Source organism: Balaenoptera ricei, chromosome 4 (genome assembly GCF_028023285.1).
Source record: "Balaenoptera ricei isolate mBalRic1 chromosome 4, mBalRic1.hap2, whole genome shotgun sequence".
NCBI lineage: Eukaryota > Metazoa > Chordata > Mammalia > Artiodactyla > Balaenopteridae > Balaenoptera > Balaenoptera ricei.
In genome coordinates, this window is record NC_082642.1 from 29632390 (window position 1) to 29658439 (window position 26050).

General features: G+C 46.6%; 1 protein-coding gene across 2 annotated transcripts in view; it reads left to right on the plus strand.

The window, feature by feature from the left end:
• The window catches only part of GALNT15 (polypeptide N-acetylgalactosaminyltransferase 15), a 39460-nt gene extending 13659 nt beyond the window's left edge, over positions 1-25801 (plus strand). The window contains exons 2-10 of one of the 2 annotated variants that reach the window (XM_059921940.1): positions 3467-3633; positions 5033-5237; positions 9487-9654; positions 15605-15722; positions 17040-17234; positions 17969-18100; positions 18471-18575; positions 22828-22971; positions 25571-25801. In XM_059921940.1, coding sequence (XP_059777923.1) covers positions 3467-3633; positions 5033-5237; positions 9487-9654; positions 15605-15722; positions 17040-17234; positions 17969-18100; positions 18471-18575; positions 22828-22971; positions 25571-25717 — 1381 coding nt within the window. In that variant the 3' untranslated portion in view covers positions 25718-25801. Of the gene's footprint in view, positions 1-3466; positions 3634-5032; positions 5238-9486; positions 9655-15604; positions 15723-17039; positions 17235-17968; positions 18101-18470; positions 18576-22827; positions 22972-25570 lie in introns of those variants that run through there. The other variant, XM_059921941.1, reaches the window with a different exon arrangement.
• Positions 25802-26050: the final 249 nt, after the last annotated feature.

Sequence of the window (26050 nt, forward strand, 5' to 3'; positions counted from 1 at the left end):
CATCCCTGAAATCAAGCTGTCAAGGTTCATGTACAGTGTAGTTCATTATTTTATTCATCTTAGGGATGCTTCTAAGGCCACTGTCATCTCTTGAGGGACTTCTTTCTAAAGTCCATAGGAATTTCTTTTAGAAATTAGTGCTAGGTGTAAAAACTAGTGAAATCTAAAGGAGGTCTGTATTTGAGTTAATAGTATTGAACGATGTCAAATTCCTGGTTTGGATCATTGTGGATCACTTGGCGAAGCTGGGTGAAAATAACACGGGAACTCTCTATACTATTTTTGCAACTTCTTTTGAGTCTTAAATGATTTCAAATGAAAAAGTTATAAATTGTAAAAAAAAAAAACAAACAGTCTAGAAAGAACATTGCTTTACCTAAAATATCTGGTATGTAACTTTTCTGATGGTAATAATTCTATTGCAGAATAAACCTCCCATTTTACTTTGGCTACCAGGAAGCTCAAAGTCAAATTTTAACTTCTCTCTAGAAATACCAAGGCCCTTTTGACCTATGAATGTATGTTCTTTCTCCAGATGTTGACTTTCTACTTGTCAGCTAAAGAAAAATGCACAACCTAAGAGTTGCCAGCTATGTTTTATTTGGGAACCTTACTGAGGACCATAGCCCGGGAGACAGGCTCTCAAATAGCTCTGAGGAACTGCTCCAAAGAGGTAGGGGAGGATATATAGGAGGTTTTGCTGAAAACAAACAAACAAACCATGGAGTTGAACATCAAAAGATAACTGCTAATTACAAAACACAGATATCTCAAGTTAATGATTTTAGGCTTTTCTATGTAAGGGAAGATGCAAAAGTCTGGGCTCATTGAAATTATTCCTTAGATAGGTATCTTAAGTATCCTCTTTTTCTGCATCCTGAATCCCCTCAGGGTGCATTGTGGGTGAGGGTAGCACTGGCTGTTGGCTTGATGACTACAACATTCTTTTTTTTTTTTAGTGGAATGGCAGGCAACATTCTTTGTCCACACACTCTTACTTCTATTTCCCTACTCTTGACTTTTCCGCCTTATTTTTTCTTTTACCATTATTTTATGGTACATATTTCTTGAGAGTGACTCTAAATACTTTATGAAAAGAAATAGTGTATAAATACAGAAACAATAAGACAATTGTCACAGCTACCTTATGAGATGTTCATGCGCTTTTTTGTTTAATTGTCTAAGATTTCTGTTTTACCATTAAATTAAAGTACTTACCTAGTATCAATCCCCCCCACATAGGATTTTGCCCAGCGAGTCAGGGGCAGGTTTCCAGAGTGTTGAGAGCTCCAGCTTTGGCTGGGACGCACCCGGCAGAGGGATGTCCAGCTGGTGAGCAGCTCGGGCTGACCCTTCAGGTGGCATCTCCCCCGAGCAGGGCCAGCCTCCTCTGGTCATCCCTCCGTGTGCAGCCCCACCAGCACAGAGGCCTTTGGATGCTGGAAGTTTGAGGTCCTTGAGACAACCCCAGTTCAAATGCAAATACTCCTCTGAGGAGGGACCAGTGGTTTCAGCAGCTGCAGCCTAGACAGGAGCGCTCTGGAAGTGCATTTTAGGAAAGTGCCTTTTGTGGACAATGTGAGCCACACACTGCCCCATGGATCAGATTGTTATTAGAGTTCATTCCATTGTGGATTCGCTCAGAGCTCTCAACACACCTGCTGCACAACAAATATAGAGCATCCCATTCACCTGGAGAGGAAAGTGGGACCTGACAGCCTCCGGGCAGAGGCCACACCACGCACCACACCGCCCCACAAGTTAAAAGATAAAAGATAAAGTTTGGGGCTTCCCTGGTGGCGCAGTGGTTGAGAATCTGCCTGCCAATGCAGGGGACACGGGTTCGAGCCCTGGTCTGGGAAGATCCCACATGCCGCGGAGCAACTAGGCCCGTGAGCCACAATTACTGAGCCTGTGCGTCTGGAGCCTGTGCTCAGCAACAAGAAAGGCCGTGACAGTGAGAGGCCCGCGCACCGCGATGAAGAGTGGCCCCCGCTCGCACAACTAGAGAAAGCCCTCGCACAGAAACAAAGACCCAACGCAGCCAAAAATAAATAAATAAATAAATAAATTTTTTAAAAAAAGGATAAAGAGAGGATTCTAAAGGCAGCAAGAGAAAAACAAAGAGTTCCTTACAAGGGAACCCCCATAAGGCTGTCAGTTGATTTCTCTACAGAAACGTTGCAGGCCAGAAGGGAGTGGCAAGATATATTCAGAGTCCTCAAAGGGAAAAATCTGCAACCTAGGATACTCTTCCCAGCAATATTATCATTTAGAATAGAAAGAGAGAGAAAGAATTTCTCAGGCAAGCAAAAACTAAAAGAATACAGCAATACTAAACCTATCCTAAAGGAAATATTGAAAGGTCTTCTCTAAATAGAAAAGAAGTAAGAATCTATAGGAAAGAGAAAATCACAGTTGGAAAGTAAATCACTTAAATAAGCCAGTACACAGATTTTTTAAAAATTAAAAATTTTCTGTTAAAGCAATAATAACCACAATGAACAGCAAAAGAATGAAAATGAATATGTAAAATCATAAAATCATAAAATATGAAGAAGGAGAATAAAGAAATATAGATTTTTTTTTTCTAGAATGTGTTTGAGTCTATATCACTACCAGTCTAAAGCAATTAGTTATAGGAAGATGAGTTAACATACTTGAAAAACAGGGTAACCACAAATCAAAAATATACAATAGAGTCACAAAAACCAAAAAGAAAAGAACATAAGCATAATACAAAGAAAATCATCAAACCAGAAAAGGAAAAAGAAAAAGAAAGGGACAAAGAAGAAATTTAAAATCAATGGGAAAACAAGGTTAAAATTGGCAATAAATACATATCTATGAATAATTACCTTAAATGTCAATGGATTAAATGCTCCAATCAAAAGACACAGAGTTAGAAAAAAAAAAGAGTGGCAGATTGAATTAAAAAAAACAAGAACTTACAGTATGCTGCCTACAAGAGACCCACTTTAGGGCAAAGGACACACATAGATTGAAATACTGACTAACATGTATTATGTGTCAGATGCTGTACTAGATTATAGGAATACAGAAATAAAGAAAATAGTGTCCCTGCTCCTAAACGGATGATCTTTCATGTTCACAGGACACTTACTATGTACCTCGTCCTGTTTAATCCTCACAACAGCTCTAAGAGGTTGGTAATATTGTCATTCATTCCCACTTTACAGATTAGGACAGTCATCTGCTGAGAATGGTGGTAATACCTCTCAACTGTTATGGGAGAGGCATGGGTGAACACTGTAAAGAAGCTCTCGGGACCCGAGTCCTGGGAGATAGTGGACAGCACTTCTGTCAGGGTGTAATGGGTTCTCTTTATGTGGAAATTCTGAGAAAACCCAGAGAGAGCTGGTGAGTTGGGAGGACAGCCATTGGCTGAAGAAGCCCCAGCCAGGGCCTGCTGTTCCCCTCAGCGCCCTGCTTCTCTTCCCTGCAGGTGTCTGCAGCAGCATCCGAGAGACAGCCTGCCCACTGCCAGCGTCATCCTCTGTTTCCACGACGAGGCCTGGTCCACCCTCCTGAGAACCGTGCATAACATCCTGGACACAGCGCCCAGGGCCTACCTGAAGGAGATCATCCTGGTGGACGACCTCAGCCAGCAAGGTGCCCGCGGGCTTCCTCCAGGTTCCCCGGGGAGGGCCTGGACCCTGGGGGGTTCCCATGCACAGACTGGGGTTTGGAACCTGTGCAGGGAAGGTTCCCCAAAGCAGACCTGCAGATGGGATGCAGACGCAGGTAACTCATTAGTGAAGAGCCCCAGGGGCACTGCTTCTCTGTGAATACCAAAGACGTATTCTGCTGGTTGAATCCTCAGATGCAGAACCCTCAGATACAAAGGGCTGACTGCACTGTCCTTTTATATAAGGCACTTGAGCATCTGCAGATTTTGGTATCTATGGGGGGTCCTGGAACCAATCCCCTCACCCAGATACTGAGGAACGACTATACATTGTTCTTTCCATCTCCACTAGTTTGCTTATCTGGGTGCACTCAGCATGCCCATACACATAGCGTTTCTGATCTTGAATACAAAGCCTAACAAGCTTGCCTCATCCTGTCAACTCTATAGATTGTCATTCCTAAAAGGATGTTCAGACTTTCGGTCTCAATTTCTTACCTCCCATTTCCTCTTCGACCCACTGCATTGCCCCAGTCATTGCTACCACTGCAGTGAGACCGCTTTGGCCAGTGCCACCAATGACCTACCGGCAGTCACATGCAATGGACCCTCTGTCTTTGACTTCCTTGACCACTGTGTCTTAGGTCAGGTACCCTAGAAGCAGAGCCTGAGATGGGGAATCATGTGCATGTGATTTGGCGGGGGCGGTGCTCTCAGGGGAACACTGTAGGGGAGTGGGGAAAGCAGGAGAGGCAGAGGAAGGAGCTGAACTTAGATGTGGTGTCAGATGAAGTCCAGCCACAGCCTGATCCCAGGGGGAGCTCTGCAGTGTAAACTGCACCTCAGCATCTGTCTTGCCTCGAGGCAAGGGAGCGGGCTTGGTACCCCGGCAATGGTGGGTCATTGACCCTGGCACCTGGGGTGAGGGGTATCATTCTTCATGACTCCCTGCCACTCGCAGGAGAGGTGGTTCCAGTACTCTAGGGCACATCTCCAGGGAAGGCTGCTGATTGCCATTAGCAGCCAACCCACAGCAGCTGGGCACATGCAAAGCAAACCAAATCAGTAAAAGGGATCTCAGGGCTTCTGAGTAGGGCACCAGCAGTATCTGCTTCAACCTCATTGCTGCATTTAGAGAATGTGAGCGAGTTCTCTCCTCTCTTAGTTTTACGACACCATTTCTTTTGGTGTTTACTGGAGAGAATCCTGACCCACCGAAACTAAGGAAGCATTTTACACCTTAGCAACCACCACAATGTCCGTGCTGCTCGGGACTCTTGTGCTCACCACAGCTCCCAAGATAGACTGACAATGATCCTAGTGACGGTCATCGCCATCTCGCGGGCTGTGGCATCTGTGACCCCACTGCCCTGTCGATTCCAGGACAGCTCAAGTCGGCTCTCAGCAAGTATGTGGCCCGGCTGGAGGGGGTGAAGTTGCTCAGGAGCAACAGGAGGCTGGGCGCCGCCAGGGCCCGGATGCTGGGGGCCGCCAGGGCCACCGGGGACGTGCTGGTCTTCATGGACGCCCACTGCGAGTGCCACCCGGGCTGGCTGGAGCCCCTCCTGGCCAGAATAGCTGGTGACAGGTAACTCACCCCCGGGGGCTGCAGAGCAGGAGGTGGGAGAGGGAGAAACAGTCCACAGCCTCAGCCACTCGGAGAACACCCGCCCACCGCTGCCTGTGCTGACTGCCAGCTCTAGTAGCCAAGCCAAGGAGTAAGAGTCATGGCCAGAGAAAAAGGAAAATTTCCAAGGGGAAATGGGCAACACCCCCTTAGAGGTATTCCTGGCTCCAGAGGCTGTCAAGAGGCTCAAGAGCTGTTTCCCACTTGAAGACTGGTCTGGGCTCCTGTCTTAGGAACACCTAGTTCTTAAGGTTACTTAGTTCTCAGCCGGGGCTGGGCCTGTTCCACAGGGAGAAGCAAGGTGGGGCAGGAACAGAGCACCTCCATTCGAGGGCGTAAGTGATGGAAGGCAGTCTGAGGAGTCCTCTGTGTGTGTGTGTGTGTGTGTGTGTGTGTGTGTGTGTGTATGTGTGTGTGTGCGTGTATGTGTGTGTGCGTGTGTGTGCGTGCGCGCACGCGCGCGTGTGTGTATGTGTGTGTGTGTGTGTGCGCGTGTGTGCGCGCGCGCGTGTGTATGTGCGTGTGTGTGCGCGCGTGTGTATGTGCGTGTGTGTATGTGTGTGTATATGTGTGTGTGCGTGTGTGTGTGCGTGCGCGCACGCGCGTGTGTGTGTATGTGTGTGTATGTGTGTGCGTGCGCGCGTGTGTGTATGTGTGTGTATGTGTGTGTGCGTGCACGCGTGTGTGTATGTGTGTGCGCGTGAGCGTGTGTGTGTATGTGTGTGCATGTGTGTGTGCGTGCGTGTGTGCGCGCGTGCGTGCGTGCGTGCGTGTGTATGTGTGCGTGTGTGTGCACGCGTGCACGTGTGTATGTGTGCGTGCGTGTGTGTGCGTGTGTGCACACGCGTGTGTGTATGTGTATGTGTGTGTGTGTGCGTGTGTGCGTGTGTGCATGTGTGCGTGTGTGTGTGTGTGTGTGTGTGTGTGTTGAAGAGCAGCGAGGGGAGCAAGATGCCTCCAGCCCTGCAGAGGGGGCAGCCTTCCTCCTGTCTGATGCCCACAGGAAGCTCTCCAGCCTCCATCCTTCTCCACACCCCTCAGCAGGCAGAGTCCTGGAAGGGCCAGCGTCAGTCTTGGGGTCGCACCTGAGCAGCAGAGCTCTGGGAAGAGGGAATTCAGAGCTTTTTGCTTCTCAGTATAAGATACTTCTCACAAACATGGAGAATTTGCGTGAACTTCCAAAGTGACTTTACACATTGTAGAGCTGGAGGAATATCCAGGCCTGGGGAAAATAAAGAGGGGTGAGATGAACTAGGGTTCATTCTTCCTTGCGGTAAAAAGTTTGGTTGGTAAGTTTGCAACTGCAGGTAGCTTTTGGCTCTCTGGACAGTGTTGCCTTGGTTGACCTCACATATTTCAGTTAGCTGGTGTTTGTTGATGGCTCCATTGAAACCCAAACGCTTGACCTCCTGGAGCTTAGAAAGGCTTAAGAGAGGATCGATCTCGTGTCTGCCTGAGAGTTAAAACTCAGTTCACAAGTGACAGGATGATGGAGTGAGCCCTCTCCTAGCTCCTTCCAGGTCAGACAGGGAAGCTTTGCTATTTTGTTTTAAGTGAAGTCCAAGAACACCAGCTACATCTGTAGATTCGAAACACAAAGCTAAATATAAGATTTTTTTTTAACCACATTTTATCGAGTCCCTAGACTGTAGTTACTTCCTAATTCAGCCCTGGTTGGGCAGCCGCTATGGTCCATGGGAATGAAAACCAAAACAAGGAAACATCTTTCACTTCATTCATTGACATTTTATTCTTTATCTCTATCCAAAATGTACTCAAAGAGGCTTATGATGAATCACTTATGTATCTGGCTAAAATAGAAGGGAAAGGAGATTTCAGAAAGGAAAAGATAGTGTTAGAAATCGGGGATAGGGACTTCCCTGGTGGCGCAGTGGTTAAGAACCCACCTGCCAATGCAGGGACACCGGTTCGAGCCCGGGTCTGGGAAGATCCCACATGTCGTGAGGCAACTAAGCCCGTGCACCACAACTACTGAGCCTGCGCTCTAGAGCCCCCGAGCCACAGCTACCAAGCCCGCGCGCCACAACTACCGAAGCCTGCGCGCCTAGAGCCCGTGCTCCGCAACAAGAGAAGCCACTGCAATGAGAAGCCCGCGCACTGCAACGAAGAGTAGCCCCTGCTCACCCCAACTAGAGAAAGCCTGTGCGCAGCAACAAAGACCCAACACAGCCAAAAATAAATAAATAAATAAATTTATTTAAAAAAATAAAACATACAGGGAAATCTGGCAAATTTAAGTTTAAAAAGAAAAGAAAGAAATTGGGGATAATACAGTTATTAGAAGTGAGCTTCACCTATGACTGAGCCTCCAGCAAGAAAGAGTAAAAAGAGAAATTTGATGAATTTTAGGGTGATCGTTTTCTGATGAAAAGGGATGTACACCTTTGATCAAGAAGGACACAGCTCAAAGGTCTGGGACGAATTGATTGTGTGGACACTTGAATGCAGTTTCCTTTCTTGTCCTGTTACCATTACTAAGATGGCACAAACTTGATGGGGTTCTTTAGAATTCAGCCACACAGCTTCCCTGGCTCTTGATTCTGAAATTCCACAAAATGCTTTGCCCAGTAGCCAAATACATCTCGTCTGCTCAGCTCATTCCACAGTAAGTGGAGACTTGGGAGGGCGCCCTCCTTTCTTCCTTGACCTTGCTTCTCCCTCTTCTTAGGTCAACGCGAGGTGCCCCAAAATAGCGGAGGCCAGAGAGATTAAGTTCCCCTTACCTTCCAGAGGGAACAATGTGAAAAGCGCAGGAAAAGCATATCAAGATCCTTGCTGTAAATATAAACCCCATGACTCTTCACGCCAAGGCCAGTCACTTGAGGCCACAGATTAAAGCAGATCATTGAATCCCAGGACCACCTTGGCCCTCTCCATATGGGCTGGGCTCGTGCCAGCCCTGGCTGTCTCTGAGGTGGATGGAAATTGATGGGAGTATAAAAAGCATGGCTGGCATCTCTTTTCCAGGAATCTTCCTTTTCTTAGACTGGTAACTTCCAGCCACCCCTGAGTTCAGGCCTGATTCATTCCATGGTACGGATTTTAGAAGAAACTATTGTGAGAGGCCAGAAAAAAAAATGTGAGTGAGATACTGACTAGGTAGAGGGCAGCTACTGGTACACCTAAGTGATTACTTGTTTAATTAAAAGGCAGAGTTTCCAACCTGTACCAATTTCCCACATCACCCTCTCTGAGGTCACGTAATCCCAGGCTGTGCAAAAAAATTGGGATAAAATACAATTACCAACAGCAACAGTAAATGAGCAAATCAACCTAGACTCACAACTTTGCTGAGAGACACCACGTACTCATACATACACACACTTTAACAATGAGGACCCTTTTGGGGCTTGACAATCCTGATTCCTCAAGCCAATAAAGTTTTATGATCCAGGGAGGAACAAGAACTAGACCCTAGAGCAGGGGCCCATGAACCCTCTGCAGCTGTGCACGATATTTTGTATATGTGCATACGATTATTTTTCTGGGGAGGGGTCCATAGACTTCCCCTGATTCTCAAAGGGATCAAAGACCCCCAAAGAAGTCAAGAGCCACAGTCCTAGAGCATTACAGCTGAGAAAGACCTTTGTGAGAAGTAGTTCAACCTCCCATTTTATGAATGAGGCAGCTGAGGCCCAGAGAGGTGCAACAGCTATCTCAAGATCATACAGCACATTAGTGGAAGAGCTGAGCCTAGGTCCCTATTCCCCTGTCTCTCAGTTTTATCCTGAGAGGTTTTTAAAGAAAGGGGCAGGCATGCTTTTTAATGAAATGGGCCCCCGATTCCTTATGGAAAAATATATTTTCTAGGAGAGTACTGTTCAGTAGAAATAGAACATGAGTGACAGATATAATTTAAACATTTCTAGTAGTCCCATTACAAAAGAAAAAGAGACAGATGAAATTAATTTTAACAATATTTTAGTAAACCCAATATGTCCAAAATATTATCATTTCAATACGTAATCTGAGGTTTGTACATCTTTTTTCTTTCAAACTAAGTCTTCTAAATGCAGTGCATATTTTACACTTACACCACATCTCAGTTCGGACAGATGCTATTTTAGGTGCCCAGTAACCGCTGGTGGCTGGTGTCTGCCATATTGGGCAGCATGTGTCTGGATTACGTTTCTGTCCCCCAGCAAGTGGAGGGTGTGTATCCCTTATCTGATTCCTCGATTCTTTCCAGGAGCAGGGTGGTGTCTCCAGTCCTAGACGTGATTGACTGGAAGACTTTCCAGTATTACCCCTCCAAGGACCTGCAGCGCGGGGTATTGGACTGGAAACTGGATTTCCACTGGGAGCCTTTGCCGGAGCGAGAGAGGAAGGCCCTGCTGTCCCCCATCAGCCCCATCAGGTGAGGCTCCTTCACTCAGTCTGCTTTGCTTTTACTGCCTCAGGGTGGACTCAGCACCAGGCTGCCTGGGCTAATCCTGGTTCTCCTAGTTTCCTAGCAAGTGACTTAATCAGTAAATTGGGGATAGTCACGGTACTTAACCTTATAGGGTTGTTGTGAGGTTTGAATGAGCTAATATATGAAAAACATTCAGAAAGTGCCAGACACGCAGCTATAGGTGTTATTATTCTTACATTGTTATATGAACGGAGTCCAGCGAAGCTTCCAGATACTGGAGTGGAAAGTGGAAGCACCTTGTCTGGGGCCTCAACCCAGCTCTGTCTTACCGGGTAACACTGGAGTTTCCCTGCCTGGGGTGCTTTCTTGGTAAAAAGGAAGAATTCCGCCGGATGAATGCTAGGACACCGTAAGTCTCAAAATATGTCCAACTTTATGGTTTGCTTCTCATGTGTTTGGCCTTTGGACAACTATTCTATTTAAGTCAATGTTCTAGATATCTTCTGCTTTATAACAAACCATCCAAACTTAAAGGCGTGAAACAGCTGTTTTATTAAGAGCATGGACTCTGGGTTGTGAATTCTGAAAGGGAGCATTGGCGTTGGCTGTCTCTGCTCTGTGGTGTCTGGGGCCTCAGCAGGACTATCCTTTACTAGACTAGACTAGCTGGAAATGACTCAACAGCTCTGGGCAGGAATCCCCTGGAGTTTGATGCTGGCCGTCGCTGGGACCCAGCGGGAGTTTCTTCCCCATTCTCTCCATGAAGTCACTGCAGGCAGGTTAGTTGGGGTTTCCTACACCCTGGCATTGGGTTCAGAGAGCAAGTATCCAAAAGAGCCAGGCAAAGCAAGCTGTATCCCCCTACCAATTAAAAAAATAATTTATTGAGGTGAAATTCATATAACATAAAATGAACTATTTCAAAGTGAACAATTCAGTAGCATTCAGTACATTCACAATATTGGGCAACCACCACCTCTTTTTAGTTCCAAAACATTTCCATTATTCTAAAGGAAAATCCCTTACTTAGTGTCTCCTGCTGTCCCCTTTCCCCAGCCTCTGGCAATGCCCAATCTACTGTTTGTCTCTATGGATTTATCAATTCTGGGTATTTCATATCAATGGAATCGTACAATAGGTAACCTTTATGTGTCCTCTCTCACTTACCGTGATGTCTTAGAGTATGTATCCCCTTTTATAACTAAGTCTCAGAAGTCACCTAAGGTCACTTCCTCCAAAGTCACAGGCCCACCCAGGTTCACAGGAAGGAGACGTGGACCCACCTCTCAGGGGGGTCAATGTCAATGTCACGTTGTAAGAAGAGCCCGTGGGATAAGGAATCTGCCACAGCTGACCTGCCCAGTGCCAAGCAATTACCCAAGTTGTTTCCAAATGCCTAGGCCAGGGACACGAAGTGAAGGCATTAGGCACAAACAGGACTTCCAAGGGTCTGCCCGAGGGTGTGCAACTCTAACAGCTGACACGTGATAAACCATGAGCTTAGGTACGCAAAAAATATTTCTTTTTATTTTCTACTAACTGCACTTAGGCAATTTCTATCTTGACCCCTGCTTCCTTATGGCAGAAACCTTCCAGACAAATTAGACAAATTCATTGATAGCTTAGTCATCTCATCTTTAAATCTGTCATCCATGCTTGTCCACCCTCCCGTCCCCCTGGGGTTGATTTTGAGCTCCAGGCTTCTGTCAGGGAGGTGGGTGGGGAGGGAGTGCCCCACCTCGGGCTTTAGCTGTCCTGCGTCGGTGTTCACCACGATGCACCTTCACTGGTCGTGGCCTCTGATGCGGGGCTGGCACGCTGTCCCCAGTGGCCTGCACCTTCCACGTGGCATCTGCTGAAGTCCCACATCTTCTCCTGGCCCCCAAGGCACAGCACACGCTGGGGTGCTGATGGTCCAGAGGCCTCCATGGAACTGCACCCACCACCTTCTGCCTGGATCTCCACGGCCCCCATGACCTTCTGCCTGGGTCCCCAGGGTACCACCTAGACCCGTCTCCTGGGACCAAAGGTGGTCAGGGGGTTCCTCAACTCCCAGGGCAGCCAGATGGGAGGTGGGCAACATGCCCCCTGCTCTCTGATTCCCAAACAACAAGCACGGGATCCTCCTCTCCCAGGAATTAACCCAGAAGATGTAACGGTGGACACGAGGTCCTTCTCAGGGATCTACCTGCATCTTTGTCTCTTGGTCTCCCCACGAGCTCTCTCTTCTCTCCTCAGGGTGGAGGATCTTCTCTAGTTTGGACATAGAAAATACTGGCTCTGTGAGGCTGATCCCTCATCTTAGGCATAGGCGGCGGCTTTGTCATTCAAACTTTAAAGCTCAGAGTCTGGTGTCTTCGTTCTCGGCTCTTGGGCCATGTTGTAGTCAGCTCAGTGGTGATAAGAAAATACTGCATGTTGGGTGGCTTAACCCACATTAAATTTATTTTCTCACAGTCCTGGAGGGTAGAAGCCCAAGATCAAATTTCTGGCCAATTTGGGTTTTGGTGACACTTCTCTTCCTGACTTGCACACAGCCCCCTCTCCCTGTGTCCCCACATGACAGAGAGGGGGCCCTGGGGTCTCTTCCTCTTCTAAGGGCACCGAGTCTATCAGATCAAGGCTCCCCCCTTATGACCTCATGTATCCTTAATTACTTCCTCAGAGGCCCCATCTCCAAATACAATATACACTGGGAGTTAGGGCTTTGCCATGTGAATTTGGGAGGGACACATACATTCAGTCTGTACCAGGCCAATACCAACCTTGGGCCTTGTATACCCAATGGGGAAGTTTCAAGGTATTAGATGCAACTATGAGGGGTCAGGGTGCAGAGCCAGATAGATTTCACGTCCTTCCATCACAGGTATGCAGCCTGAAAGTGCAGAGAGCTTTGAATGCTTTCTAACCTCTTTACCGGTCCATCAGCCTCTTCTGAGCACCTGTTTCATGCCAGACACTCTGCTAAGGGCTGTGGACACAAAGAATTGAAAGGGAAGTTTCCAGACCTCTTCGATTTATGGCGTGGGGAGGGTAGTAGATCGGTCAGCAGTATGAGGGGTACCGGACAGAGGGGCCCACAGGGAGTTAAGAGGGGTGCTCGCTTGAGGGGACAATTTATTCTGCTCCAGCCGAAGCAAAGGGATTCTACTGAAGAGAGCAGACTTCTCAGAGAAACTTTACCCAACCTGAGGCAAAGGCACTTTGACCCCAGGCATCAATCCTCTCTGGAACCTTCTTCTAAGCCTCAGGGCCTCTCTGATGTCCAAGGTCACCGTAGGTCACCTTGACCTACCATCGGCCAAAGTCAGCACCAGAGAGAGCCCAGCCACCTTTGCCCTCAGCAGCCGGTCCTTCCCTGAGACCCGGCTGCTACCTGGGGCCCCATGGAAGCCTCAGGCTCCCTATCCAGGGCCCAGGGCCCTCCTCACACACATTCATACTTTTCTACCCATGTCTTCCCCACCCTGAATACTCTGACTTCATGGCTTCCCTCATCAGTCTGGTGAGAGAGCACGAAATGAGGAATTAGGACAAGGTTTGGTACAGACTCTATACAGATGCTAAGAAAATTCCAGAAAGGGTATCATCATTTGTATACTTGCAAATGATAGTATTAAGGAATATTTACTGAACATATATTATGTGCTTAGCTAATGCTGTAAACATAGTATACGTATTAACTCAAACCTTACCATAATTCTGTAAAGCAGTTATTGTTACTAATTACTGTTATTAATCCCATTTTACACATGTGAAAACTGAGGTATATAGAGATTAAATTACAGATGAAACCCCCAGAGGTTGCCCAGCTCCATAAGTTTGTTAAGAGGTAGATCCAGGGTTAAAACCCTTATGGCCAGCCTCCTGACACAACGCTCTTCACGGCTCTGATCTGCTGTGTTTTTCTGTTTTTTAAAAAATTTATTTACTTATTTATTTATTTTTGGTTGTATTGGTCTTCGTTGCTGTGCGTGGGCTTTCTCTAGTTGTAGCGAGTGGGGGCTACTCTTCATTGCGGTGCGCGGGCTTCTCATTGTGGTGGCTTCTCTTGTTGCAGAGCACAGGCTCTAGGCACACCGGCTTCAGTAGTTGCAGTGCATGGGCTCAATAGTTGTGGCTCGTGGGCTCTGGAGCACAGGCTCAGTAGTGGTGGCACACGGGCTTAGTTACTCCACAGCACATGGGATCTTCCTGGACCAGGGCTCGAACCCGTGTCCCCTGCACTGGCAGGTGTATTCTTAACCACTACGCCACCAGGGAAGTCCCCTCTGCTGTGTTTTAAATACAAGTTTTAAATACAGTCTGTCATCCCCAGATACCCATGTCAGTTCAGGACATGGTTTACTGCCAGATGCATCATGAAAAAGCACTTGATTTTCAGAGATCTTTGGATTTTGGCATGCACGTGTGCTTTACATGACATTTCTTTTAATCCCCACAAAACCCTATTATGAAACACTATTAATGTACCCGATTAGAGGTAAGGAAATTGAGACCAGACAGGTTATCTCTCTCATCCAAGATCTTACAAATTGTGAGTGGTAGAATTGGAAATTGTATCAAGTAATAACTACACTACTGGTTTTTAGTATTGTGGTATAACTTAGTATTTTTAATAACCTAAAGGTCAGTAGTTTTGTTAATGTAAGACTATTTTCTTAGTAATTAAAAAAAAATCTGAACTCTGAGTCATTCACTCCTTAAGCCATACCCAGAGTTTGGCTGCATTAAAATTTGTTCTCATATGAAGGTTCTTTAAAAAACTAAAAATAGAACTACCATATGACCCAGCAATCCCACTACTGGGCATATACCCAGAGAAAACCATAATTCAAAAAGACACATGCACCCCAATGTTCATTGCAGCACTATTTACAATAGCCAGGTCATGGAAGCAACCTAAATGCCCATCGACAGACGAATGAATAAAGAAGATGTGGTACATATATACAGTGGAGTATTACTCAGCCATAAAAAGGAACAAAATTGGGTCACTTGTAGAGATGTGGATGGATCTAGAGACTGTCATACAGAGTGAAGTAAGTCAGAAAGAGAAAAACAAATATCGTATATTAACGCATATATGTGGAACCTAGAAAAATGGTACAGATGAACCAGTTTGCAGGACAGAAATAGAGACACAGATGTAGAGAACATACGTATGTACACAAAGGGGGGGAAAGTGGCGGGGAGGCGGGTGGTTGTGCGATGGATTGGGAGATAGGGATTGGCATATATACACTAATATGTATAAAATGGATAACTAATAAGAACCTGCTGTATAAAAAAATTTAAAAAATAAAATTTTTAAAAAAACCAAAAAAACCCAAAAAACAACAACAATGAAAATTTGTTCTCTTTTGAATAAAGAGATCGTTGTTCAAAAGCCTCTGGTTCTCTCCTCCCCGGTTAACCCTTCTGAGGTATGTTTTTGTCATCTTCATTCCCTCACTCGGGATTCCAGCTTTCTGTGTTTTTAAGTCATGTGTATTTCCCCCAGAGCAGATGGGGACCTATCTACTTCCAGAGCCCCTGGGGGATTCATCTTAGAATTGGGGAGGGGGTGAATGGTCACGAAGCAAACAAGAGGGTGAGGTCAGGGGTGAGGGAAGAAAGAGGACTGCCGGTTCCCTTGGTCCATGCCTGGTGCTGCTGGCCTTAGGGCATCTTATTTAACCAAGGCCTTCTTCCCAAAATCTCGCCAGAGGGGCCTCTCCCTAAAGGAGCAGTACCGGAGGATGGGGTATAAAAGGCCCAGGCAACCAGAACTCTCTTTTCATGAAATACTGGGATTTCTGACACGCTTGCTTGGCTCCAGTCTTGAGATCTGTCTGAGCCCTGAGTCCACTCTCTGGGCCACTGGAGCGCCCCCTACCTGCCATCCCCCCACCGCTCCCCAGATGCTCCAGGTTCTGAACCTTCTCTACATAGTCTCACCTTCTCTCTCCAGGAGCCCTGTGGTGCCCGGCGGGGTCGTGGCCATGGACAGACATTACTTCCAAAACACTGGAGCTTATGACCCTCTCATGTCACTGAGGGGTGGCGAAAACCTCGAACTGTCTCTCAAGGTACTTCCTGGGCCAAGGGAGGCCCAGGTGGGTTCTTTGGAGCACTGTGTCCGGTCACAGTCAGGGATAAGGCTTCGGGCAAATTACAAAGTCATTATACGTAGTGTATCAAACCCTCATTTCTCCCCCTTTTTCATCTCTCTTGATTTCACCCCAGCCTCCTTCCTGAACTCACCTGTCAAACCTGCCCTTAGGAAAGGGCAAGTTTTCAGTCATCTCCACCTGAGTGCAAAGCTTCCCGTACGTTCTCCATTCCCGGCACCCTTAGCATCTTGATAGTTTTCACACACCCATTGGCCAAAGCAAATACCATGCAGTTCTGTGCATTGAGTAGTTTGGTCCAAACAACTTAATAAGTATTTGTCCGAACAGCTTAGCACCCACTGGGCGCCAGACAGTTTCTCAAACCTTGGAATCAGATTGGACCCACCACCCTCATTTCCTGTTCCATGCTGATTTTTAGCCTGATGCTTGCTTTTTCATCACAGCAACCACTGAAAACCCAACCCAACAAAGACATATATCATTAAAAGGGCAGTGATCTAAGGTTGAAACCATGAATTGCCTTGAACTTGTACTTTTTAGAACACAGATGTCACTATGTTTCTCCTGAACATTGAAAATATCCCACGTGGCCTTTTGAGTTTGCTGCAGCACCCTGGGGTACCTTGGCACCCAGTTTGGGAACCCCATCGGTTTGGGTTCTTGGTGTGTTTTGGTTCATGTACTGCCTATCCTAGGCATGTTTTCACTTTCCTCTTGATTCCCAAGTGGGGAATAAAAGGCTTCCTGTCAAATGAACTTCAGGCATTTGGGAGTAGGAGTGAGTGGAGAGTAGAGAAATTTCCAGAAGTAGAAAGACTCTGTTTGAGGAAAGCTTGCTTTGACCTCCACACAGATGGCTTCTGGTGCCTGTGCAGCAGGAGACTTCACAAGCTTTTAGAAATCCCCCGGCCACTAGGGATACCCTCTTCCCCGAGGAAGCAGCCGTGGGAGAATCCAGACGCTCACGGCATGGCAGCATCCTCTAAGTGCTGAATCTGGTCACGTGTTTCAGTGGGGGCGGGGAACCACAGGTAGTGGCAGGGGTGTGAGCCCCTCTCACCACGGGTTCTGACCCAGGGCAGCCGCCCTCATTCTCCCCACCTTGTCCCTCCCCAGCCCAGAACCCTCAGATCTGGAAACTCTGCTCCATCCTGAGAACCGGAACCATCTTTCTCTTTTGTGCTCATGATTTCCGGTGCATTTTGCCAGCCCCTCACTCCCCACGTTGCTGGAGAGGAGTACAGAGGTGTTGGTCTTCTCCTTTCACTGCAGACCTGGCTCTGTGGGGGCTCCGTCGAAATCCTTCCCTGCTCTCGGGTGGGGCACGTCTACCGAAATCAGGATGCCCACTCCCCTCTTGACTGGGAGGCCACCCTGCGGAACAAGGTCCGCATTGCTGAGACCTGGCTGGGCGCGTTCAAAGAAACCTTCTACAGGCACAGCCCAGAGGCCTTCTCCTTGAGCAAGGTAAGAGGAGAGCCCGGCAGGGTCTTCTGTGCCCACCCAGGGCCACCAGGTGCTGGCTGCGCAGGACCACCTCCCCTCCCACCTGGAAGGGCAGATAGAAGCTTCTGGCTAGTACTTCCATGAGTGGCCCCTGTCAAGTGGCTCCTCTACCTGGCGGGGTTGTCCTCTGTCTCTTCCAGCGTCTCCCAGGGGCATCATGGCTTGGAACCCCCTGATGTCTGTAGGGGTTCTGTCATCACATCTAAGGGGTGTGACCCTTCATCCCGTGGCCAGAGGAGAGTCTGGGTGGGGAGTGAGCACTGCAGTGGGTCTCCGAGGGCCCTTTCATCCCAGGCAAAGTGCTCAAGGCTGTGAAATTACCTAAGACGTGAAACAAATATAACATTGATTTACAATGTTGTGTAAAATTACTCAAGACGTGAAACAAATATAAGTATTTTTTATTATAAAAAATAAACATAAAGGACATCCCCAAAAAGGCACAGAAAAATAAACATTTTAAACATTTAATGAAATGTCTGCAAGCAGTGCATTTTCACCTGGTCCACTACCAGTCAGCGCCGTTCTGATGGCGTGACACGTAAATGCTATTTAGTGTGGGACGTGGTTCACAGTGAGGTTTGCTGTCCCCCTCCTTCAGCTTGCTCCCAGACACCTCTGTGCCTCCCAGCACATGAACTGTGATGTAACACCAGCTTTCTCCGTCCTGCCGCCTGTGTCTCTCTCCTCCCCAGGCTGGGAAGCCGGACTGCACTGAACGCCAGCAGCTGCAAAGGAGGCTGAGCTGTCGGACCTTCCACTGGTTTCTGGCCAACATCTATCCCGAGCTGTACCCATCCGAACGCAGGCCCAGGTTCTCTGGAAAGGCAAGGCATGATAAAAACAAAGTGCAGAGAGAGAGGAAGAGAAGGGGCTGGGCGGTCACCCAAGATAGAAGCTGAAGTTCAGATGCTCTTCCATGACCCCGGCCACCCAGTCCCAGCTCAGCAGGGCCTCCTTGCGGGGGGGGCGGCTGAGCTGCCCCATAACCAGTCCCAGGGCCCCTCACCAGGACAGGTGCTGCCCCCTCCTTCAGGAGGCCTGTCCTTAGGCTCACTGGCTTCAGCTTGACCTCGATCATTTTTATGACCTGAGCATGCGACCTTGAGCTACACTGCAGAGAGTGAAGGAGTGGCCGACAGAGGGCGTCTTTGCAGCAGAGGGCGGGATTCACTTCTGTGTGAACGTTGCTTACAGCTCCACAACACCGGACTTGGCTTCTGTGCAGACTGCCAGGCAAAAGGGGACATCCTGGGCTGTGCCGTGACGCTAGCTCCTTGCAGTGACAGCCAGCAGCAGCAGGTGGGTGGTCAGTGTTCTCAGACCTGCAAGGGGGGCTTTGCTCGGATGGCCCTCCCTTCCCTTTGGGGCATCTCCTTTCAGTGGTCCCATGTCCCTTGACTGTGCATGGTCCCCCACTCTGATGACCCATTCCCCAACCTGCCCCAGCCCCAAGCCCAGAGGTGGACCCATCAGAGAATATGAGCATCTGAGCTCGAGGGACATGGCGAGGCTGTTTAGCCAATATTTTCATCTGACAGATGAGGAAACTGAGGCTTGGAGAGTGGCTAGCCCAGGGGCTTCAAACTCAGGTGTGTCTCCAGGGTTTAAGTGGATAAAGGAAATAAACACGGGGAGCTGGGCAGAGGCTGTGGTCACAGAGGAGCACCTGCCCCAGCCTCAGTAAATGTCTTTTGTTTTGTATGAAAGCGGAACCAGTATTACAAGGTCATCCACAAATTTAAAAGACGCTGGAAATCCAGAGTTTATGGAAAAGATCCCCATTTTTTTCTTTTCATTTTTTTTTATCAAAGTATAGTTGATTTACAATGTTGTGTTAGTTTCTGGTGTACAGCACAGTGATCCAGTTATACATATATAAATATATATAAAATCTTTCTCAGATTCTTTTCCATTATACCTTATTACTGGATATTGAATATAGTTCCCTGTGCTATACAGTAGGACCTTGTTGTTTATCTATTTTATATATAGTAGTTTGTATCTGCTAATCCCAAACTCTTAATTTATCCCTCCCCCCTTTTCCCCTTTGGTAACCATAGTTTGTTTTCTACCTCTGAGTTTGTTTCTGTTCCGTAAATATACTAAGTGAATTAAGTCAGACAGAGAAAGACAAATATCATAAGATATCTCTTATATGTGGCATCTAAAAAAATGGTACAATTTAACTTATTTACAAAATGGAAAAGCTCCCCATTTAAATTAAAAATCTATAATCAGAGGTCAAAGAAAACCTGTGTGCAGGCAAATTTCCACCAGGGCACCTTTCTGAAGCATCTGGAGCAGCTCAAGATCATTAGCCAACTAGAACCAGAGATGGAGAAAGTGGCTCACCGAGCGGGCACTCTAGGTACAGAAACACTGAGGAATCGAGGGGACCCCGGAAAATGTTCCCCATTTGCAGCAGTGCCTCAAACCCATAACTCGTGACTGTGGTCCTAAGACTCCAGGCTTCTGACGCTGAGTCCTGCCCAGAGTAGATATGCTGTGTCTTTCAGGCATTTAATGGGGATCTATGGGGACCAATACTTCTGGGCCAGAGGGGGAACTTTAGGGCATCACAGGAGCCTGGTGTGTGTGTGTGTGTGTGTGTGTGTGTGTGTGTGTGTGTGTGAAGTGGGGAGAGGGCTGGATCTGGGTAGACAAGGCTCATGGCCTCTGGTGACCCTCTGCCTCACTTGCCAGAGGAGACCTTACACACAGATGGGGTCATCGGGTTTCAGAGCTGTGGCCTCATTCGGAATGTTTCCCACACACAGAGCAATGTGGTTTGTGAAACTCCTTCCACAGGGAGAAAGGCTTCCACTGCATGGTCAGGAGGAAGGCAGAGGGTGCAAACGCCCCTGGGGATGGGAGGGAAAGAGCACACGAGCTCTCCTGGGGCGCACTGGAGACCAACTCCACGGATTTCCCGGGGCCTCACTCTGCAGCTTGGCTGGACCATTCGGTACTAAGGAAGGGTGGGGTTGCCCTGTGGCAACAAAAGTTTATGGCCCAAAGGGCGACACTGAAAGTGACTGGCAGGCACTGACCACAGGGAGAGTCTCTCCTTGAGCCAGAGGCCCTGCTCGTGGGTACATAAGGCCAGAAGGGACCTGAATCAGGTCTGAAATCCACACTGAGTCAGGGGAAGAATCTAGAGACAGAGGGTCCTTCCAGCATCATGTGGGTTCCTTGGATACCAGGAGGGTCTCCTTCTATGTTAGGGTATTTCTTCTCTTCAAATTTCCATCTCAGGAATAACTGCCCAGGTCGTGGGACGTCCCCATGACGCTGGAGGAAGGTTGATGCGTCCACTTCTTATCACAACTAGGACGACAACCTGGAAAGTCTAGCCCGCCCCCCAAACCTCTCTCTTTTCAGCCTGTGACAGGGCCTTTGCATAAGTTGTCCTACCCCAAAGGCCTGTATTAAAAAACAAACAACAAAGTGTAACTTCCTGGAGATATTGATCAAACGAGCCAGGTGAGGCCCCAAGAGCCTGGGGCGAAAGGCAGAACAAGTCTTGGAGGGTCCAGCCCTGCAGGCAGGACTGGTGAGGCTCTGGGACCCCAGGGGAAGGCCCTGGGCCTGGAGGACACCTGGGGAAGCAAGTGCTCAGTATCCATTTGTCCCCTTTCAGTTTTGTCCTTTACCAGTGTTCTAGAACACCCCAATAGGCACTTACACCTGGCACAGGAGGACAGAGAGAAAGCTCTGTGATGGTGGAAATAGTTCACCTTCTAGCTGTGTGACATCAGTCAGGCTTCTTAACCTCTCTGAGTCTTGGTTTCCTCATCTGCAACTGGGGATAATGGTGCAAAAAGAATGTTAGCTTTTGGATTTATTTATTTATTTATATTCTTGGTGGGGAGGTGGGGATTAGCAAGGGCTTCTGTATCCAGAAAAATTGTGAACTTGCTAAGCTGAAAGCACCATATGCCATATAAAAAAATAAGAAGAAACACCCTCTTTTATGCATAAGTAACTAAGTTTATAACAAAAGGAAATCTCCAGGGCCCCCGAATCCAGAGGCAACTGAAATAGAGTCACAGGGCCATGGCCAAGCTCTCCTGCAGGGTGAAGGGGACAGTCTCTGTCAAACCTCAGGAACCCAGAGGCATTGGTTCCAGGCAGGAGATAGTGACGAAAGCCCATCTTCAGCCCATGAGAAATGAGGGGTTGGAAATGGGACACCCATACAAAGCCAGCTTTGACCTTCACAGAGTAACCTATCTGTGAAAACCTGGACTAGAAAAGACTACCTACTGCCACCGGAAGATGACAAGGAAGCAGGTCTGTAGACAGGTCTTTGCGTCGGAGAAAATGACTCTTCCCTGAAAATTTTTAACCACAAGCTTGTGTCCAACGTGGGTTTAGGGTTCAAATTTATAGGAATTGTGTTGTCTGGGAATCCTCAGGTGGGACTGGCTACCTAACTTGTTGGGCTCAGTGCAAATGAAGACGGTGAGACCTATCACTCAACAATTATTAAGAATTCCCAGACAGGGCTTCCCTGGTGGTGCAGTGGTTGAGAATCTGCCTGCCAATGCAGGGGACACGGGTTCGAGCCCTGGTCTGGGAAAATCTCACATGTTGTGGAGCAACCAGGCCTGTGAGCCACAACTACTGAGTCTGCACATCTGGAGCCTGTGCTCCGCAACAAGAGAGGCCACAACAGTGAGAGGCCCACGCACCGCGATGAAGAGTGGCCCCCGCTTGCCGCAACCAGAGAAAGCCCTCGCACAGAAACGAAGACCCAACACAGCCAAAAATAAATAAATTAATAAGAATAATGTCTCTTAACAGAATTAAAAAAAAAAAAAAAAAAGAATTCCCAGACAGTATCAGCATTAAACCAAATATATTAGACCAAGAACATTAAACCCTTCTAAGCATGAGGCCCCTGCAGTTACGCAGGTCACATGCCCGTGAAGCCAACCCCGTCTCCCAGCCACAAAGTTAGCGTAAAAATTAGTTCAGTCTGCATTTGGCATGGACAAACGGAAAATGGTTTTATCAGGATGTGTTTCCAACCTGGCCCCACGAGCTTCCCACAGCTAAAGCCCCTCTGCAAAGGAATGCATGATCCAGTCTTACGGAACCCAGGAGGAAATGAAAACCATGAGCGAGAGTCAGCAGATACAAAAGACAGCAGGAAAATTACTTGCAGGGCCAGCACAGATGTCTCCAGAAAGAGATCAACTCGGGGCTCAGGAGTTTCCTCATCTGCCCTTCCAACTGTACCCTCTCAAAACACACAGAATCCTTTATGGCCTCACCTATGATACAGTAAATAGAATAATGGAGGAACTTGCCAGAATGTATAAATATGAATGCAAAAGTAGATGGAATGTGGAGATTTCAGAGGCCAGGGCTAGTCCAGCATCATATTTGTGGACTTGACTATGAGATAGGGTCTTGCTGACCCCAGTAGAATCTGAGGATTGCCCGCCAGACCTCAGCCCTATTGCAGTGAGCTCTCCTTCCTTTACCTCCAGCTTTGGAGAGGATCTCCTTCTAGCTGTGCTAACAGCCATTGCCTCTGTCCCAGCACCTGGATCACATGGGCAGGAAGGAGATCCACTATGGCAGCCCCCAGCACCTGTGCTTCGATGTCAGGCGAGAGCAGGTGATTCTACAGAACTGCACCGGGGAAGGCCTTGACATCCATCAGCAGCACTGGGACTACCAGGAGGTAAGTAACCCATCTAGGAAGGATTCAGCAGGATTCAGGATTCACGTGCTGCTGGCTGGCACGTGTCTCAGGCTTTTCCAAGAGGCCAAGTATTACCATACAAGCCTGTGTCCCTGCTGTTGAACTTAGTGACTTGGCACTAAGGCCTCAGGCGGAGGTGAAGCCAACCTTGCAGCAAAGTTAACCACCAGCATCTTGAAATGTACTCATTTGCCAGGTTTCTGTATAGCTCTGGTCTTGATACGGTGGAGAGAGGAGACAGCCTCTTTTTAAAGTTTATTAGCTTAGGTCACAAGTAGGACCATGGAGCGTGTTACAGAAGCAGTCAACCACGTTGGTGGTGTGGTTTTAGGGGCAATGGAAAGGCCTGTCTCCTGTTCCACAACCAGATAGATGAGGATGTAGATCGTACTTTCTTCCTTTGCAAATTCCACTCTGAGCATTTCATCATTTTAGTAAGACTTTGATTCCCAGGACTCCAGAGAGAAGCTTGAGATCCTTTCCAGAGGTTATGCATCAATAAAGAGGAAATAGGAGAAGTGTAAGTATTAGGAAATAGGAGGAGTGTAAGTATTTAGGGAGAGTGAGCCGTTTACAAGATTGGGATTGGAAGGTGACAGTATCTACAATAACTGTCCATACATAGTTTTTCCTTCACCTCAAATCCCTTCTGAAATGAGTTAGGGTACAAGTATACAAACAAACAGATTAATACACACATCTTTTAAACATGCCTTTGTTCAACTTTTGCTTGGGAATAAGGGGGGGGGGGTGTTAAATAACTAAGCAGAACTCCATGCATTGGTACTCTTAAAGCAGGCTGTGAAAGAGGAAAATCGTATAGTGTAAAACTTAAGCTGAACTCACGATAAACAGTTGAGAACAAAGCTCTTGGGGCTTTGATGACAAGTGAACCTAGGACTCAGGGGGCCCACACATGCGCAAAGAATTCTCTGAAACCAAGTTAAGGCCCTTTATGAATGATCACAAAGGATCATTCTAAGCAAGTCCTCTGGATAAGATAGATTTAGAAACAGCATTTAAAAATAATATGTAAAAGATTAGTGACTAAGATACACCCAGCATCTTTCAGGCATTAAAAAATAAGGCTTTAAAAAAGTATTCTCATTCAGCCATAAAAAGGAACAAGATACTGTTCATAGCAGCAGTATTCACAATAGCCAATAGGTGGAAGCAACCCAAGGGTCCAGTGATTGATGAATGAATAAACAAAATATGCTATATACATACAATGGAATATTTTCCCGCCTTAAGAAAGAAGGAAATCCTGTCATTTGCTTCAACATGGATGAAGCTTGAGGACATTACGCTAAGTGAAATAAGCCAGTCACAAAAAGACAAATACTGTATGATTAAACTTATATGACATATATAGAGAAGTCATTTTCATACAAACAGAAAATAGAATGGTGGTTACCAGACACGAGGGGAAGTGGAGAGAGGGAAGTTGTTGTTTAATGGGTATAGAGTTTGTTTTGAAAGAAGAAAAAGTTCTGGAGATCTGTTTCACAACAAAGTGAATATACTTAACATTACTAAATTTTACAGTTAAAAATGGTTAAGGTAGAAAGTTTTATGCTACATATTTTTACCACTACAAAGAAAGAAAGAAAGAAAGAAATTAGGTACTATTTTGTGCTACAACATGGATGAAACTTGAAAATACCATGCAAAGTGAAAGAAGCCAGTCATAAAAGGCCAAATATTATATGATTCCATTTATATGAAATGTCAAGAAGAGACAAATCCATAAACACAGAAACTAGATTAATGATCTCCAGTGGCTGGAAGGAAGGAGGAATGGGAAGTGCCTGCTAATGGATAGTACATTTCTTTTTACAGTGATGAAATGTTCTGCAATTAGATAGAGGTGATGGTTGCATATACTTTGTGAATATACTAAAATCCGCTGAGTTGTATTTAGGGCATGTGAATTATATCTCTAAATAAATAAATTAATGGACATTATCAGCACTGTTGGTTAAGGTTGTTTAACTTTTCATAAAGAAATTGATTTTTTTCGTGAAAAGGGGATGGCTACATTCAGTATTAAGTTTGGTACATTTTGAGCAGGAAGCAGCTATGGTCTTCCATACATGGCTGACTCAGGCCTTCAGTGTATCCTTAAAGTCTTACTCAGAACTGCAACCTGGTGGCAGCAGTACTAAATTGCAGGATTAACAGAGGGCAGAGATTAAACTAAATCCTTTTGAAAGCAGAAATTTACAAGTACAGTGATAACGATGAATGTCAACAATACAGTATAACGATTGAACATGATCTTTACACTGGCATTTTACTAGCCAGAACTCTCCAAGAAATGGCATAATTACCCAACCAGAATAATAATAATTGAATTAATGACGCCAAGGCTCTGTATGATGTTTAAATTTTAGGGTTACCTAAATTATATTATATAGTAACCAAAATACTCCAATTCCTTACCAGGCCAGTTCATATCACCTTTATTATTCTCTGAATGATTAGCACAAATCTTAGAAATTTCCTTCTTTGCTGACTGATTGTGGGGAACCACCTCGTTTTCTTTTTTTTTTTTCATTTTCTTCTCTCTTTTCAGAATGGAATGATTGTTCACATTCTTTCTGGGAAATGCATAGAAGCTGTGTTGCAGGAAAACAATAAAGATTTGTATTTACGTGAGTGTGATGGAAAAGCCAGCCAGCTGTGGCGATTTGACAACGTCAGCACCGTGGATGAACAGTGAATGCCACCATCAGAAGGAAAAGAGAAATGTGGCCATAGAGGTTCAACTCAAGGGAACGACAGGAGCATGTGCATATCATGAAGGAGACCCCTTGTGTTTGTGCAGTGGTGATAGTAGAAACAAAAACTCCACAAATGAATATGGGAAGTCTTTCCTTCCCGTACCTTACTTCATTGACCACTGGCTGTTTTAGAAAAAGAAAAACATGGACCCATTGTCTCAATGTCTTCATCACTGGTAGATGATCATTACATGGTACATAAGATTCTTGGGGTTTTTAAAAATAATTTTAAAGCAGTAAATAATTGCTTTTATCTCTGACTAAGGAAAGAG